General features: G+C 64.1%; 1 protein-coding gene across 4 annotated transcripts in view; it reads right to left on the bottom strand.

Moving 5' to 3' along the window:
• ABR (ABR activator of RhoGEF and GTPase) overlaps positions 1 to 18,130 on the bottom strand; it is a 94,748-nt gene that overhangs the window by 58,294 nt on the left and 18,324 nt on the right. The window contains exon 1 of one of the 4 annotated variants that reach the window (XM_038375240.2): positions 5,635 to 5,966. The exons of the other annotated variants lie outside the window; for them this stretch is intronic. Coding sequence (XP_038231168.1) covers positions 5,635 to 5,695 — 61 coding nt within the window. The 5' untranslated portion in view covers positions 5,696 to 5,966. Of the gene's footprint in view, positions 1 to 5,634; positions 5,967 to 18,130 lie in introns of those variants that run through there. 4 annotated transcript variants of the gene reach the window in all.

Below are 18,130 nucleotides of genomic sequence, written 5' to 3'. Positions count from 1 at the left end.
AGACGTGCTCCCTCTTCCCAGCGCGCTGCAGACTGGCCCTGCTGCCTCAGCTGAAGGCGGCCCAGGGTGGGAGGGAGCCGAATGAGGCAGGAGTGAGGCTGGCCTGAAATGCCATGGTACAGGGACCCGGCTGTGCCAGTCCAGACCCACAGGTGGCGGCTCCATCCCAGGACCAGCCTGGGAACTTAAGATCTAGGCTCTGCCGCATGGGCCTGGCTCTAGCCCCAGACAAATCCGCACCAAGGATGAGGGGGCAGCGACTGTCCTCCCGCAGGGCCTCCTTTGCCAGCCCAGGCAGAGCCCTGAATAAAGACACCTCTGCTTTCCCCCGCGGTGGGAAGTGACCCATCTGGGATGGGGACTGGCTGCAGGATCGTCACTGAGATGTATTTCTTCCCTCCTCTCCCCCTGGGGATTAACCGCTGGGGGCCCAGTGGTGCCTGTTAAACTGACCCTGCCTGCAACGGAAGCAGCTCATTAACCTTCTCCTTCCTTCCACCTTCGCTGCTGCTCCCTCCACCCATGCCAGCTCTCCTCCCCACTCACAGGCGCCGGGCAGCCTGGCATGGGCTGTACAGCCGGGGCGCCCAAAGCAAGCCTGCCAGCGTGGGACAGTGCTCCCCAGCACACCGGGGCCAAAGGATCCCGCAGGAGGACGGGGCTGGGGAAATGGGATCCTGGCAGCCCCACAAAGCCCGGGTCATTCCAGAGCCCCCAGCAGCATTGACAATGGCTCCTCTTCGCTGGCCCTCATGCTGTGCTGGGAGATCTCGCCAGCTGGCTGACCCGGGGATGGGCGAGAATTGCTCAGGTCTAGCACCCCAACAGGGGTGGGGCCCCTCCCTTTGCAGCCTGTTCCTGCCTGGTCCCCAGTCTGCAACACAAGGGCCCTCTGCTGCTCAGGCTTGATGGGCAGAGTGGCCAGTCGGCGGCTTCCCTCCACACTCCAGGCTGCCCCCGGGAGCTCTCCCTGCCTCTCCTGCTTGGGAGTTGAAGGGCTGGGCAGATGGGCCCTGAGAGCCAGGGGGTGATGTTCTCTAGTGCAAAGGCAGAGAGGGAGGAGAAAGGCCCCACTGAGGAATCTGGGGCAAGGGGGATGCACCAGAACTCTCATGCAGCCCTTTATTGTGGCTAGGACCCACCGATCTGAAGCCGTTTCCTGGATCTGTGTCCTGGGAAATCTCTGCAGAGGCTCAGCCAGGCCGGAGTGCCCACTCCCAAGTGAAGGGGCGTCTGGGCGAGCAGAACCCAGAACTTGCCTGGGAGCCTACAGGCCCAGGGACAGCCCCCCAGGGCTCAGCTATGGTGGGGCCAGGCCTTTTGTGCTGGACTAAAGGGAGCCACTTTGGCTCCATAGCATCACCCAAGGCCTGGGCCAGGCGACCTCCCCAAAGGAGAGACCCACCCGACGGAGCTTAAATCCCGTCACCTGACCACCGCCTCAGCCGGAGGAAGCAGCAAATCCCCATAGCGCCTGTCACTGCCTGGGCCAGACCCGCAGCAGAGTCTCCAGCAGAACCACCCGCAGGTTGGGAGGAAGGAACTAGTGTCCAGCTGCTCGGCTAGGCAGGCAGCCTGGCACGCTCACACCCTTGCCCCACCGGAGTGACATAGAGACCATCGGTCCTATTGCTGCTTTCTGCGTCCCAGGCCCAGATGGAAACTAACTGCTAATGGGGTAAGGTGGCCCAGACCTCGTGCCTGGGCAGGGCTGCCGCGGTTCTGCTGTGCCCAAGGGAGGCTGCAGAACCCAGCCGAGGCCTGAGGGGGAGAACACACCACCCCAATGCTGCTGCAGGAGTCCCCAGTTCTGGCTTCCTTCCATAGGGCCCGTCATACAGTTACCAGCTCTGGCGCATTCCCTCCCGTGCCCCCTGGTGCCGGGACACCCCGGCTCCTGCCACGCTGGAACGTGCTCAGTGCTGGCACGAACCACAGAGAGATGCAGCCTGAGCGGGTCCGACTGTGCCGGAGCCTGGAGCCATGCCAGCAGGCTCTGAAATACGCCTCACCAACCACAGCCTTGGCACCAGCTCCTGAGGCCCCTAGGACAGATACCCAAAGCAGATCCCCAGTGACATGCAGCAAGCCACATGCTGCCCTGGCCAGGGCTAAGGGATCTTCACACTCCTGATACGGGGACTAGCCAAGGCAAAGCAGCCAGCTGGGTGCAGGGCACCCATCACAGCATCTCTCCCTGGCCAGGCCTGGCTTCCCCTTCCCTCAGCTGGGATTGCCAGTCATGACAAGATCAGCCCGAGGGTCTAATCCACCCAGCTTAGCTCACTCCTGAGCCCCAAGCCAGATGCAACGCCGGCAGAGAGGCCAGTGCTCCAACTCCCTCTGCACCCAGCAGCCCTCCTCCCTCCTGGACGGGCACATCCGCCACCTGCCTGCACACAGACCAGGAGAGGGCAGCGTGACCCTGCTCTCCAGTTCACGCCAGGCCACAGATCCAGGCAGAACCTCTTCAAATCGCTGCACGGAGGCTTGGACACTCAGGGGCAACTTGCACCTCCATGTACGTTATGAATGCCAGACACCTCCTGCTTATTTCGGGGCGGGGGTATTTCCGCATGGGACCGAGTACCTCTGCCATCTGCACACCTGCGGCAGGTTAGCCAGAGCGGACAAGGGCTCAGAGCAGGGCCCACATCCAGAGCCAGGGAACCAAAGCCAGCCTCCAGCCAGGGGCTGCAGGCACAGCTTCCATAGGGCGGCCCCCATGGACACTGGGTCTGATCTAGTGCTGGGTCTGCCAGGGCTCACTGGGGAGCCTCAGCAAGGCACAAGGGGTGCTCAGCCAGTCGGGGCACACACAGTCCGGAACCACACAGTCTGGACCCTGGTGGCCTTAACCGCTCTGTGCCTGTCTCTAGACAGACACCACGTTATAAAGTACATTCAGGTCAAGAGTGAAATCTTGAGTGGATCGAGAGAGTGAAAATTATTAACGTTCACCTCCATTGCTGTGCCCACACCTGTCCCACCATTGTTCCCCTGCCCACACCTGCTCCACCATTGACCCCCCAGCCTGCATCCTGCCTGCACCTGTCCCGCCATTCATCTCATGCACCCCCCGCCCTGCCATTGGCCCCCCCACCCGCACCTGCCCCGCCTTTAGTCCCCCGCCTGCACCTGCCCTGCCATTTGCCTCCATGCCCACATCCTGCCTATACTTGCCCCACCATTCACCTCGTGCACCCCCTGCCTGCACCTACCCTGTCATTCACCCCCCATGCCTGCACCTGCCCTGCCATTTGCCCCATGTACCCCCTGCCTTGCCATTCACTCCCATGCAGCCCATGCTCACACCCTGCTCCCCCATTCGCTCTTGCACGCCCAGCCTGCACCCTGCCATTCGCCCCCATGCCCACACCCTGCTCCGCCATTTGCTCCTGGAGGCCCTGCCTGTGCCCTGCTCATCTGAATTCCAGCCTCAGTAGCTCGGCTGTGCTTTGATTTGCTGCGTGTCACGGTGGAGAGCACTCTGGGCTGGGGTCCGACGGGCAGTACACCATATGAATTATACAGCCAGGCAATGCCACTTAAAGCACCCAACCCACCTCCTCCAGAGCCCCTGGCCAGACACCCCACCCACTGTGTGCCACCTCTAGGCAGCGTCCTCTCTCTGTCCTCCACATCACCACCACACTGTTCCCCACAAGGCTACTGGTCCTTCCTGCCCAGCGCCAGGCCCTCCTGCGGGCTGCACTCTGAGCTCCACGGCTCCGGTGCAAACATCTGCAGACCGGCCAAGGGATTCAGCCGCAGGTCCCCAGCAGAACTGCGGAGAGGCCGATGGCTCCGCTCCTCATGCTTCAAGGCCACAGGCTGGCTGCCTACAGGGGCCAGGAAGAACTCACAGCTCTGGCTCTGCGGGGCCGGCCAGGCACAGTAGCTCGGGGCTCTCCAGCGCTGGCCCTGCTGGGGGGCTGCACTGCGCTCACCCCATCTGCAAAGCACCTCAAAGCACTTCTCAGGCCTCAGCCCTGCCTGCCGTGGGGAGAAACCACGGCACCCGCCCCAGGCCACACAGCGAGTCAGCCACAGAGGCGGGAACAGAAACCAGAAGTCCGGGGCTCTAGGCACACGGCCTTGCCGGTGGGAGGTTACCCGCTCGCTGCACCACTGCCAGGGCATGTTCTGGCACCTGCCCACCTGAGGTGCTTGCTGCACCGACCGAACCCCGGGGCTGCGAAATCCAGCCAGAGCCAGGCCTCCCCGCTGACCCAGCGCGAGGGCCAGGGACCCGGGCGATCCCCCTGCCCGAGCCCTCCTTGGGCCACAAGGAGCTTGGCCCCATTCCCGAGGCAGCCCGTCTCTCCGGGGCCGTGGTGGCTACCCAGTGCCACACTGCAGAGCGCGAGAGCGTCACACGAGCCCCCCCCGGCAACCCCACCGCACGAAAGGACCCCAGCGACCCGGGTCCTGGAGCTCTCTCCTACTCCTCACATCACAGTGATCTTCCCGCCACTGCCACAAGGAGGCACTGGAAAGCAGTCCAAGCCCAGGGACCAGCCTGCTTCCCCGAAGCTTGTAACCAGTGGCACAGGGGCTGGCAGGGAGGCCCCATGTCGGTGGTCACGGCTGCCCAGTGACCCTCTGATCCCAGCAGGGCGAGCCAGAGACTGACCTGCTCCCGCTGGAAGGGGGCGTCAGGCGTGGGGGCAGTGCAGGGCTAGGCCCCTCGGGGTGCCAAGGTCACCCAGCTAGCAACGCGGGAAGCGTGGCATGGATGGCTCCGGTGTTTCTACCCAGAGGTGCAGCCCCACTCGGAGCAGGGTCAGACGACGCTGCAGGAGCAAGGCCCGAGCCCACCGCTGCCCCCAGGGCTCTCAGCCAGGCCCCCGCAGAGCACAGCCCGTTCTGGGGCTGGGAATTGGGCACGGCTGAATGTGCTTCCCCAGGTGGATCAGCCTGTGCCCCCCGCCCTGGTGCCACGCAGGTGAAGGCAAGTGAGGGCATCTCCCTAGGGAGAACGCACCCCATGGACAGCCCCTCTCTTGTGGGCTCACTTAGAGGGCTCTGCCGCAGAGCCGCATGGGTCTCTCGGGGCGATTGCAGGGGAAGGTGCCCCAATCCTCCCCGCTCACCTGCGTGACCCCGCTGCGCCAGCGCTCAGCCTGCCCATTTACATAACCTGCCCCGGGCTCTGACTGCCCAGGATGGGGTGGCAGGGGGTTGTGCCGCCCCCAGAGCACTGGCACTGTCTAAGGGATGGGGGATGGGGGGAGCACTTCCCGGAGCAGCCTGCAGTGACAGAAAGCAGGAGAGGAGCGCGCATCCACGGGGAGGGGGCTGCACTGAACAGCCCAGGCCCCCAGCTAACGACGGGCACAGGCAGCAGGGACACCCGCTCCGATGCCGCCTTCGCTTGGATCCTACCACCCACCCGGCCCTGCAGCGCAGCGTTACACAACAGGTAGTGACAGACGGGGGAGCCGGGCCGGGCATGCTGCAGCCTGGGCCAGCCAGTGCCCCCACCTGGCACCGTGCCCCCAGGTGAGCAGGCTCCCTGCCCCCTGAGTGATCCTACCCCAGGGCTCTTCCCAGCCCTCTCCGACTCCCGCAGCTGGGAGACCCCGGCGGCTCCAGCCCAGCCCAGCGTGGCCCCCCCGAGCGCACACGTACTGCTGTAGAGGGTGTCGATCCAGGAGAGGCGCGCCAGGCCCCGGTGGCTGAGCGGCTCCATGCTCAACGAGGCTCGGCTGGCTGTCAGATCCTCGGCCACCGACACATCTCCCAACAAAGGCGGCAAGGGGAGGGAGGGAGGGAAGCGGGGAGGAGGCCAGGGGGAGCGGGGCTGGGGCGGGCTGGCAGGAGCCTGGGCAGCAGTGGGTCACGGCAGCTGGCGAGGGGAGCCCGAGCCAGCCCCTACCCTGCAGCACGGGGCTGCCTGCTGGGGGGAGAGGCTCCGCTCCGGGAAGGAGCCGCCAGTGCCTGCCAATGGCAGCCCGCACCTCCCCCCACCTCCGCGGGAGATGGGGCGGGGAGCGGAGCCAGCCCCGCATGCAGGGAAGCTGGGGAGGGGGCAGCGAGCCCCTCGCTCCGTGCTCCGGCACCCTGGCCAGTCACCCCCAGGTGCTCAGCTAGGCTGCTGCCCTGCACCCCAGAGGTGGCTGCATTTCAGCATCGCTGCGCCTGCCCCGGCACAGGTGACAGCTGGGGGCAAAGGGGGGGCACCCCATGCCGTGGGGCAGTGCTGGGCTCCGCAGGCTACCATCAGCGCCCCGAGTTTGGGGGGAAGAGGCTGCAGAGACGCTGCCAGATGGTCAGGTGGCTGCAGGTGGCAGTTAGCTGGGTCTGCCGCATCCCTCGAGGCCGATGACCCCCTCCCCCAGCCACGCCATCAGTATTTTTAGGGGGTGGGGGAGGGGTAAGGGGGGCCCTGTGGCTGGCCTAACCTGGGCATCTGGCACTGTGCCCCCTCTGCAGACTGAGAGCCAGCCCGGCAAGACCCCTCGAGGCAGCCCGGGCATGACTTCAGTCCACCAGCCAGGGGGGCCAGTAGTGCCAGCTGGCAGGGTGATGCCCGTCTATTGGAAACCAAGCTGAGAACCAGCCAACTCATTCCACACAGGCCAGCGAGCAGCCAGGGACATAGCCACCTCCCAGCACCAGCGGGCCCTGCCACACTGGAGCTAGGATGCCAGGGGGAATGGCTCCGCGTCCCGGCCCCAGTGGCAAGGAGAACGGGCCCCAAGGAAGGATCTGGAGGGAACAAGGGGCACGCGGGAAGAGCGGAGCCGAGGGGCTCGACAGGCCCTGGGACATTGCCACCTTCGTAATCACGGGAGCCAACAGCAGCCACGGCAGCTAAGAGACACATTTCTTTCCTCTCCTCTCCTTCCCGGGACACATCAGTGCCAGCCCCCTCCTGCCCTGGGCCGGGAGGCCCGAGACTGCAGCTGGGCACAGCCAGAAGGCGTAGGGCGGGTAACCAGCCCCCCCCAGCCGGGACATGGTAGGTACAGCCCTGTCACTCTCCAGGACAGGAAAGTGGCACTGACAGCCATGGATGTGGCATGGACACTGCTGCCTCCGGGACTCACGCTACCCTCACCGAGGGGCGCCAGCGTTTCCTGCACCCTGCGCTCACTGACGAACCCATCTGCAGCTGACGGGTTCCGAGCATTTTAGTGCTTTGGACGTGGTTTGTGTTAGAGGCAGCTTCTGAAACGAGACTGCCCCCTACCCCCTCTGAGCGTTGGGCCCCCAGCTCCCTCGAGGCATGGTTCTGCCCGCTGGGCTGTGCGCCAGCCAGGAGGGTCCTGCCGCACAGGGTGCCGGATCAGCCTGGCACACACAGCCTCACTTTGCCAGACGCAGCATGCAGGGAGTTGGGGAGGGCCCAGGCACTTGACAGGCGCCCCCAAACCTGGGGCCTGGCACAGCTCCCGTGTCTGCTCCAGAAAGAAACCTGGGTGGGGGAGACCAAACCCAATGGCCCGGGGTCACGGGAATGGCAGCACAGAGCCAGCAATGCTCTGGGACACGCCCCCCGCCCCCCTGGCAGAAAAGCCAAACTGCCCCCCTGACAGCAACAAGCCAGGGGCACGCTCTGAATGGGAGCCCTGCAGAGGTCGCTGGGCATATGCTCACCCGTGGCCCGGAGCTTCCCCAGCTGGCTGCTCCCTCCAGTCAGGGGCTGCCGCTGCCTTCGAGCACCCTTGCCAGCAACTCTCCTATCCTTCCCCTCACCCCATGCACGCCCTGCACAAACTCCGGCCCAAGCAGGACAGCCCCGAGCAGGTCGCCTACACTAGGGGAATGGGGACAGGAGGCCTGGGTTCCATTCCCAGCTCTCCTACTGACTCGCTGGGTGACCTTGGCCAAGTCACTGCCCGGCTCTGTGCCTCAGTTTCCCTCCTGTACAACAGGGATGATACGTTCCCGCCGCACATAAAGCACTGAGAGGTCCAAAGACTGACAGCCCCAGAGGGGTGCTCCTACCGCAAGGGACACAGACTGCTCCCTCCCGGTACCCCCCACCAGCAGCCCTAGGAGAAAGGCTCCTTCTCCGAAGCCTGTTGGCCCCAGCAGCAGAACAAGGCCCCGCCGAAGCCTCGAGAGCGAGATGGGAGTCCACAGACGCCAGTGCCTGTCCCCACGTCCACCATGCCTTGCACCAGGGCAGAGGCACCAAAAGAGGAGCTGCCATCGGGCGGAGACTATATCCCCTTGGGCCAGCTCCACTCCCTGGGCTCGGGAGAGAGCAGTGCCTGACACCTCACCACAGAGCAGGCTCCCCGGGCCCCAACCAGGGCCATGCCAGCTCCATGTCCAAGCACAGCTTCCGCCCTGCCAGACGTCCCACTCCGGGCGCTGAGCAGCCAGTCCACGTGGGCCATCCCCCGAGCCAGACTCACTGCTCTGCGCTCCAGCCCTGTCAGCCCCAGTTCTGCTACCCAGAGCTCAGACAGGAAGGAGTTAAACATCCACCCCGCTCTGCTTTTAGCCCAAGGAAATGTGAACTGCCTGAGCCATCAACCCCAATATGTCAGCACGCCAGCCAAGCGTGCAACCCGGAGACTGCCCTGGTGCAGCTCGTGCGGGCGCGTCTGCCTGCCTGTCCCCGAGGCACGGGACTGGCAGCGATCCCACACCCAGCCATCCCGCGGGGAGAGCGCCCCCCCGCTATCCCAGCCGTGGCTGGACCTGGTCATGCCCACAGCAGGAGCCAGGCGCTGGGGCAGAGGGTTACACACCAGGGCCTGGCTTGGAGGGGGCGGGGAGCCACTCAGACCGAAGTGCCAGCGCCACACAGAGTTACAGCGCCCGCGCTGCAGGCACCAGCCCCACGCCGTGGGCAGGCCTTCCCCATGCCAATCCCAGGGCACAGCATGTCACCCCCACACACCTCCCCCAGCCATGGTTCTGTCCCTGCAGAGCCGGCTCATGCAAGCCCCACAGCGCTCAGAGACAGCAGCGTGGTGCACCAAACACAGCCAGCGGGCCTCTCGGCCACGACTAATCCAAAGGCACAGGGTGTGGGCTATGCACCCTTGAGGGGCACCAGGAGCGGCACAGTCCGGGAGAAGCCTGTGCCCCAGCCCAAGCTGCCAGTCACCAAGCAGGACCCGAGGCAGGCAGTGTGGCTTTTCAGAGAGCTTTGGCAGTGCAGGGGCTGCAAGGCAGAGGGCCCTTCCCCATGCCCAGGGAATCTCCCTGGTGCACTGCTATTGCTTACTGGCCAGCCAGCACCTGACTGGGCTGGCTTGGGAGGCGCTGGAGCAGTGGCACAAGCAATCCCCCATATGCTCCCGGGCATCCGATTCCCATCTGCCCTCATTGCTCAGTGTAGCCTGGGTCCTCGCAGCCCCAGAGCCACTAGCCTCCCCTGGTGCTCTCTGCACAGTCCTGGGCACGTGGCCAGAGAGCAGGGCCCTGGCCAGCCCTCCCTGTGTGTCCTTGCCTGGACATATCTCCCCAAATCACCTCCCTGCCATCACAGGCCTCCCTCCAAGCTGGCCGGCGGCTGGCCATGGGAGTAGGGCTGGTGGCTCGCTGCAATACGCAGGAGGAACTAGGAGGACTAGCTGGTGCCCTCTGGCTTTAGCTCTATGCCCCGGCATCTCCCGTCTCCCCGTCTGAGCACCTGCCCTCAGAGTTTGGGGGGACCTGTGCATTCCCAGAGAGCCCTAGGGTCAGGTCAGTCCCCTGTCCCGTCTCTCACTGTGTGCCTGCCCCTTTTGCTCCTCGCCCAGGCTAACCAAGGGCTGCCCCGCCTCCCCCCCTTTCCGCCCACAACAGCCGCGGCCAGCTGGGAGAGGCCTCGTGTCTGGGCTGAGTTCAGCCCCCAGGCCAATGGCAGCAGCAGGGTGGGCAGTGCCCTCGGCCCAGGGAAAGGAGGCTGGTGACTATGCTAGGGGAAAGCCATCACGGCAGGGAGCCCGGAGCCGCTAGCAGGATCGACACAGCCGGTGCCAGGCACCGCTCTGCATCCCCATGAGGGGCCCAGGCTGCCCTCCCCGGGCTGGCAGGTTGGATCAGCAACAGAGCCCCCACCCGGGCTCATCGCCAAGCCGAGCAGTGAGTCACCAGGCGGTGAATCACCGGCACAAGGTGCAGGCCGGGATGACGCGCGGGAGAGCTGCAATTATCCACGCCTCACAGCAGGCTCTGTACGGATCCAAGCAGCTCCCCGCACGCAGCCAGTGTCCCTCTGCACACACAGCGTAACAGAGTCCGGAGGGGGGGACCACAGGCCTCCACGGCCAGCCAAGCAGAGCTCCCCCTGCCTGCACAAGGCCAATGCAGGGACCTCAGGCCCCAGTGCAAGGTCCTGTTCGGGATCTGAGCTCCGGGCCAGCAGGGTAAGGAGCACCTGCCCTGCTCTCTAGCGCCCCGCCCTGGCCGGCGCACAGACTAGCTGTGGCCAGACCCCCTCCCTCCAGTGCAGGGGCTATGCAGGGGAGCCATTCGCAGGACAAGGAGTCTCCCCGCTCGGAGGCCGACAGGAGCCTGGATTCTGGGGTCAGCGGCACCCGCTTGGCAGGAGGCGACGGCCCCCAGCGGACTGGGGGGATCCCAGCTCCATTCCGCCCCCCAGCACTCTCAAGAGCACACAGCATTCCCCGGCCTTTACACTGCACTGCTGCGCCCCACACCAGAGGTGGCTGCACTTCTCCCTACGTGCCTCATTAAGAACTCCGCCAGCGATGGGCGCAAAGCCCTCCAGGGCCCCTGCGGGGCAAAAGCACCATAGAAACAGCCACCGTCATGCTGCTGGGATTCGCTGCGGGGGCGGGAGGAGGGGGTGGATCTTTGAAGAGTCACTGCCACGTGCCAGGCTGCTACACTCACATCTGCCAAGGCCACACGCCGCCCTGGGCTGCAAACTGCTCCGGCTTTTCTCCGCCGCCTGCAGCGGGATGGGGCTACACGACACCACAACACCCCCTCTGACCCCATCCAGCCCAGCTCCTCCCCAGCCCCGTGCCGCAGGCTCTGCCCTGCCAGCCGCTGGGCAGTAAGGAAGGCTGCAGGCTGCGGGGGATCAGCCAGGACAGAGCTTTCCTCTCCCTGAGCCCATTGCCGCTTTAAGGACATAGCTCCCCCACCCCGGCAAGTCTGGTAACCGAAGCCTCGGCAGGCTCCAGAGCGAGCGTCACCTTGTGGCCTAGCCAAACTGCAGCATGCAACAGGCACAAACCCATGGAGCAAAGGGCCACAGACCTGGCCGCCCATCAGGCCCAGGAAGCCTTCAGCTTAGCTCAGGGTGGAACCACAGCGCGGCCAGGCCCTGCCCAATGGCCAGCGCCAGGGAGAGCCTGAGGGGACGGGGAGAAAACACCAGCCCCCAACCCCCACCCAGGGAGGCCATGGCACTGCAGCCAGCATCACGGACACACTGCGCTAGTCAGAGCAGGGATGAAGTTGCCCCTCTAGCCCAGGGTGGGCGGGCGAGCGGCTCCCCCAGCCCGCACCATCGGTTCAGTCACCTCTGAGCTCCCCGCCCGGCTCCGTCCCTGGAATCCGCTTCCAGCCCCCGTCTCATGGCGCCAGGGAGAACACAGAGGCCTTGCTGCCCTCTGGCCTTGGGGGGATGTCACGAGTTGCACTCTCCACCACCCCCATGCAGCCCTGTCTGCTCTGGCTCACTCATGCCGATAACAGCCAGGCTCTGGCTCCAGCCCCACTGCAGCCAGACCACACCCAAAGCTCGAGGGGTGGGGACGCAGGGAGGGTCTACCAGCCCCAGGCCATCTTGACCCACAGTTCTCAGCAGTGCCCTGCGGGGATTGCTTTCGGCACAGGCTGCCCACTATCCTCGGTGCTCAACTGGCTCTCTTCACTGTGGTACCTGGTGTGACGAAGCGGGACTGTTCTTAATGTTTCCTCTGAATAGTGTGGGGGTGCCTCAGTTTCCCCTAGGCAGTTCTTAAGTCTCTAGGGGTGGGATAAGGGTGTATGATCATTGCAGAGCCCTAGAGGGCAGGTGTGTGCAGGGGTCTGGACACAGAGAGTGGCCGACACCCTGTTTCCTGGCAGCTGATGGCCTGGGCCCTTCCCCCCTGCAAGGTGAGAGCTAAAGGGTTGGAGAACAAAGGAAGCCGGTGCCCTCCTGGCCCGGGGAAAGGGACAAAGCCCAGAGGAGGGGGGGCTGGAGAGAGTTTCAGTTTGGGGCTGGCTGGGGACGAGGATTGAAGTGCAGATGGGGTTGTCTGGCTCACTGCCCCCCAAAATGGACCGGGCTGAGGGGTCCTGTTCTCTGCACCTACAAGCTCTGTATTAGACCATGTTCCTGTCATCTAATAAACCTTCTGTTTTACTGGCTGGCTGAGAGTCACGTCTGACTGCGAAGTTGGGGTGCAGGGCCCTCTGGCTCCCCCAGGAGCCCCGCCTGGGTGGACTCGCTGGGGGAAGCGCAGGGAGGGGCAGAGGATGCTGAATGCTCCGAGGTCAGACCCAGGAAGGGGGAAGCCGGGTGAGCTGTGTGTCCTGCAGACAGGCTGCTCCCAGAGAGGAGACTCCCCCAGAGTCCTGCCTGGCTTTGCATCACCCGGGGACTCCGTGACACCCGGGTACCTATGGAAGGGAGCACCGCAAGTGGAAATACCCCCCATCCCAGTTCACGGAGCGATCGCCCCATGTGCCAGGGCCCCCAGCCTGCTCTAGAACCAGACACTCCCTTTCCAAGGGGCTTGTGCTCCTCTGCCATGCCCGCCCTGCCAGCAAAGGTCCCCCAGGAAACGGCAGCATGAACCCTGCCCGTGTCCCGGAGCAGCTGCTGACCTGGCCATTCAGAGGGAACTCCCCGGGCTTTGGAGCAGGCAGCCATGCGATGGGTGTCTGAACCAGGCACGACCTTGCACTCAGCTTGGCTCTGGCCCAGAGCGGCAAAGCCAGGGAGCCAGGCGTCAGGGACTGGATCCCACCAGGGCAGCCAGAGCTGGAGTGATGCAAGGGAACAGCTCTGGCATGAGTATGGGATGGGGAAGCAGAGGGGGGAGGATGGACCAGCCCCTGCCTCGGGATGTGGGGCAAGAGAGGTCAGCTGGGGCATGGGCAGGGGGCACTGCGCTCTCAGCTCCAGCCCCCAACTCCAGAGGTGGCTCCCACCAGGGCAAGAGACTGCACAAGACCTTCTCCCTGGCCGATGGAGCATCCAGCCTGCTGCCCCCCCCCCCCGATCTCCTCTCCTGGGGCCCCATCCCTGAGCCCTCCAGGGAGAACATGGCAGCATCCCACTGCGCCACGCAGACCCCAGAAGGGCAGAGCAAAGGGAAGGCTCCTGCTGCAGGTATAGTGCCAGGCAAGCCCAGCACCTCTGCCCAGCACTGTCCAGTCAGGCAACTCTGGCACACAGCTGGGGGCCACTGGCAGAGACAGGACATCAGCCCAGCGGGACCTCAGATCTGATCCCAGCCTGCAGTGCATGCTTCAAAGGTTATCACCACCAGACAGGCCTTCGCCAGGCCACCCCACTGCCCCAGGGCAGCTGGGATGGGACAGCACCCCAGTGCCTCTGGGGAAATTCCGCCATTTGCTCCAAAGGGTGGGGAGATCCTTGCTCAGCCTATCCTCCCCAGGGGCAGAGCCAGCCACTACAGGAGAGAGTCCCCTGGGAGGGTGCCAGGGCCGCCCGGGAACAGTGCCAGAACCAGAGAGCAGCAAAGCTACAGGTTGAGCCCCCATGCAGAGCTAAAGCCAGCAATGTCCGTGCACACGTGTGCGGAGGGGCAGGCTATTGTGCTGTGCGGTGGGGGTGACTGGGTGAGCGTGCCCAGACCTGCTAGCACTGAACTCCAGCCTGTGTTCCAGGTGGCATGCAGACATGCATCACCCCCCTGCACCATGCAGATCGGGGAGGAGGGCCAGGACAGGATCTCTGCCGTGCACACGTCTCCCCGCTCGTAGCAGGAAACCGCTCACCTCCCACCTCCTTCACTGAGCAGGCGAGCAGCACCCATGGACAGCTGGCTCAAGGTGCATCTCACACCCGCCCAGAGGCAGCAAGACACTGAACATACCAACTAGACAGGGAGCTTCTGGCCCGTGCAGCAGGCTGCCACATGCAGCAGGGCCCCTGTGGTCGCAGAGCCCTGCCAGAGCTGCAAATGGCTTTTGCATGTCACTTGCGGAGACATCATCGGGGCGGCTGAGGGAGTGTTTATAATTGCTGCTCCCACCAGTCTCATGCAGGCCCATCTCTCTCCCCTCCCCCCCACCCCCCAACCACAGGTCTCTGCATCTACCCTTCCACAGAAGGCTCTCTGCAAAGCCGGCAGCGTCACTGGGGTTTCAGTCACCCCGGGGCAGCCGGTTTACAGGCATTTCCTCCCTGCCCAGGCACTGAAAGTCACTCCCCCCCCACACATACACACAGTGCCTGGGGGCTGGGGCAGAACACCCACTGCAGAAACACACTGACAGGACAGTGCAGTTGCCCCCTCTAGCAAGGAGGGCAGGGCCCAGCTACCTGCAGAGATTGGCTATGCTGCTCTCCTCAGCCAGCAGGGACCCACAGCGAAGTGGGGGAGAGAAACCTCCCACGCCCCGGCCCCCACACCGCTGCGGGAGGGGAGCAGACAATGACGCAGATGTGATCGTCCTGCCTGCAGGAAGGGAGCTGGAAGACGTCAGCCCTGCGAGTCACGCCGCACCCCCCAGGGGAAGGGACCCCGCTCTGCAGGGAAGGCTGGGCTGGGACTCCAGGCTTCTCCATACGGCCACTGAGGCCAACAGGCAGGCGGCTGCTGCAGCTTGGCTGGCCCCATGGGAGATGGGCTGTCAGGTTGATCACCGAGTAGGGGTCAGGCTCTAGCGTGTTCCCCAGAACCAGGAAGGCAAGAGAGGGAGCCCCTCTGGCTGGATCAGGAGATGCCAGGCAGGGAGGAACTCTCAGCCACTGGTTCGACCCCAGCCCTGGGGAGCAAGAGGCTGGTGGCTGTTTAATGACCCTCGTGAAATACATCTGGAGGTTGGCAGGGATGAGCATGGACGTCACGAATGCCACGACATCACGGCCTCGTCCGCACGCTCACCAGGGAGGAAACGGGTCGAACAGTCCTCGAGACTGAGCGGCCCTCTGCCAGGGCAGGCCAGGGCCCGTGGCGTGAGCTCGCCCGTGCTGCCTTCGTCCCACCCCCTAGGCCGTGTGTGCACAGACCTAGCACAACAGGGCACGGAGTGGGACTGGTTAATCACGCTGGATAGAATGGGGACTGCCAGTGTCAGCAGGACAAGAACACGCCGGTGTGCACGTGGGCCATGCCGTTTCTACACCTGCGGCTACACACCTGAATCGGGGCCTTGGGCATGTGACTGACCAGTCGTGCACTTCGCTGGCACAAGGTTAGCACATCGGCGCACACACTCCCCCAACCAGGCCCAATACACGTTTCCGTAACACACATCCGCGGCATGCGATCCAGGTGTATTTCTTCTGACCTGCTCCCACCCAAAACACCAACCCCACCTGCTGCCCCCTTGCAGCTCTTCCTGTTTATCCAGCACCCTCTGCACTACAGAGCATTCACACAGAGCTGCACAGACACACCCATCCTGTGGTTCCTGGCTTCCCAGGTGAGCAGCTCTCTGCTTTCACATGGCTCCCTGGGCTGCACATACAGAGCCCTCCTCTCTGCAGACGGAGACGCCCTCTCCTGTATGCCGCACGACCGCCCAGCCCAGCCTGCTCTGCTCTCCGCACGGTCAGAGATGCTGGAAGGGACCCAGCCAGCACCAGGGCAGGACTGTTCCCTACAGCACATTCCCCAGGACTCTGCCCATCCGAGCGTACAAAGCTGCAGGGTTTTCATGGGGAGACTATTCCGCGTGCTAATAGCCCCAGAACCAGCACCCTGCCTCCCCCAATCCTGGGCTTGATTCCTTCCCGGGGGCCGTCCAGCTGGCTGGAATGAGTGGGCAAGGGGCAGCTGCTGCCACCCAGCCAGCCTGGGCGAAATGACTCAGCCAAGCACCCCCCCATGCCAGCCTCGCTCGGGCTTTTCACCCTGGAAGACAGCAGCTTGTTCTCCACGAGGCGGGGCCGTCCTCGTGCACGGCTGGGGGGCAGACTCCAGGGGACTCGCAGAGGCTCTGCCCCTCAGTATGTGGCCAGAGAACAGCTCCAGCAGGGCTTTCCAGGCCGAAGCAGCCGGTTCAGAAGGGGGCAGGGGAGCAGGAGGGAAGGCAGAGCCTGGGGGAGCTGGCGAGCACCGGGGATTTCAGTCCCTACAAAGCCATTTCTTGCAGCTCAGAGGCCTTGGGGACTTTCTCAGCATCTCAGCCAGTTTGTTACTCTCCCTGGCGTATCGTGGTGTAAACCAGGCCTCCTCCTGCCCAACATCCAACCGGTGCAGCCAGGCCAGGGGCAGAGAGGGGCTGCTGGGGGTGGATGAGGGCACCATGAGCCACAGCTCTTTTTTGAGCGGGGGTAAGAGATGCTGTGTTTAAAAAGCCACTGGCTGCCTACCACGCCCTCCCCAGCCACCCTCGCCAGCTCCATCCCCTCCAGCCCCGTCCCCAGCCGCCCCCTCCCCAAATGCCCCCTCCCCAGCACCGCTCTACACAAGGTGTCATGGAGTCCCTGGGCGATGCTCTGGAACTGCTCCCTACGAAGCCAGGCAGGACTCTGGGGAAGTCTCCTTTCTGGGAGCAGCCTGTCTGCAGGACACACAGCTCACCCGGCTCCCCCCTTCCTGGGTCTGACCTCGGAGCATTCAGCATCCTCTGCCCCTCCCTGCGCTTCCCACAGCAAGTTCACCCACACGGGGTCCTGGGGAAGCCAGAGGGTCCTGCCCCCCAACTCCGCAGTCAGACGTGACTTTCAGCCAGCCAGTAGAATTTATTAGACGACAGGAACATGGTCTAACATAGAGCTTGTAGGTGCAGAGAACAGGACCCCTCAGCTTTGGGGGGCAGTGAGCCAGACAACCCCATCTGCACTTCACTCCATGTCCCCAGCCAGCCCCAAACTGCCTCCCCCTCCAGCCCCTCCTCCTCTGGCCTTTGTCCCTTTCCGGGCCAGGAGGTCACCGGATTCCTTTGTTCTCCAACCCTTTAGATCTCACCTTGCAGGGGGGAAGGGCCAGGCCATCAGTTGCCAGGAAACAGGGTGTCGGCCATTCTCTGTGTCCAGATCCCCCGCACATACCTGCCCTCTGGGGCTCTGCAACGATCATACACCCTTATCCCACCATCTAGATATTTAAGAACTGCCTAGGGGAAACTGAGGCACTCCCACAATATTCAGAGGAAACATTAAGAACACTCCCGCTTCCTCACATAAGGCTAGTGCAGCTTCAGCCCCGCTGGAGGGAGCACACTTTTAGCAACAAACCCTCATGCAGACAATGCCCAAAGCCCTTCAATACCACAGCCTGGCCCCTATAGCTCTGGGGTTCCCCCCCAGACACAGCCCAGCACCTGGAACTCTTGGGGTCCCCCCCAGACACAGCCCGGGCCCTGGAACTCTGGGTCCCCCAGGACACCGCTGTCCAGTGTGCGTAACTCCGGCGTGTCAGGCTCTGGGAGGCAGGGACCCCTGCAGTCGCTGGGCAGGATCAGCCTGTCTCCCTCGCTCCTTGTTTTGCTCAGTGCCCGTTTAGCCACAGCCAGCCAACCCACACATTGCTATTTCTGTGCTCATTGTGCAAGTCCTCTCCTCCGGCTGCCATGTGACCTGCCCCACTCACCCTGCCTCAGCAGAACCCGGAGCTCAGGGGGATGAGGCTGGAGATTAAATCCCCATCCCTCGGCCCAGAGCACTGAGCTGCCTGTGGCCAGCACCTGCAGGGCTGGTTTGAGATGGGACCAGGCCTGAACCATCCACAACCCCTCCATTAACACACCCACCGCCAGCCAGCAAAGGGACTTCTCCTGGGTGAGCCAGCCATGGAGCCGGGGGGGGCACGGTCTGCACTGTGGCAGCCGCCTAGAGAGAGAGCCCAGCCAGGCAGGAAATTGCTCCTGTCCCCCACCCAGAGCTGCCAGAAGCCCAGTCTAATGCTCCACCCTGGGCACAGGCATGGCCCAGACCCACAGTCCTGTAGTTACCATGCCTGGGGGCCATATGCGGGGCTGTGGCAGATTCCCGGGGGAAGCCAGCACGACGCTGTGAGTTCCCTGGAAGTCTGGAGAAGGGGAAGCACATGCTAGAGGCAAGAGAGACCAGGGT

Source organism: Dermochelys coriacea, chromosome 17 (genome assembly GCF_009764565.3).
Source record: "Dermochelys coriacea isolate rDerCor1 chromosome 17, rDerCor1.pri.v4, whole genome shotgun sequence".
NCBI lineage: Eukaryota > Metazoa > Chordata > Testudines > Dermochelyidae > Dermochelys > Dermochelys coriacea.
This window is presented reverse-complemented; position numbering and strand designations above follow the sequence as displayed.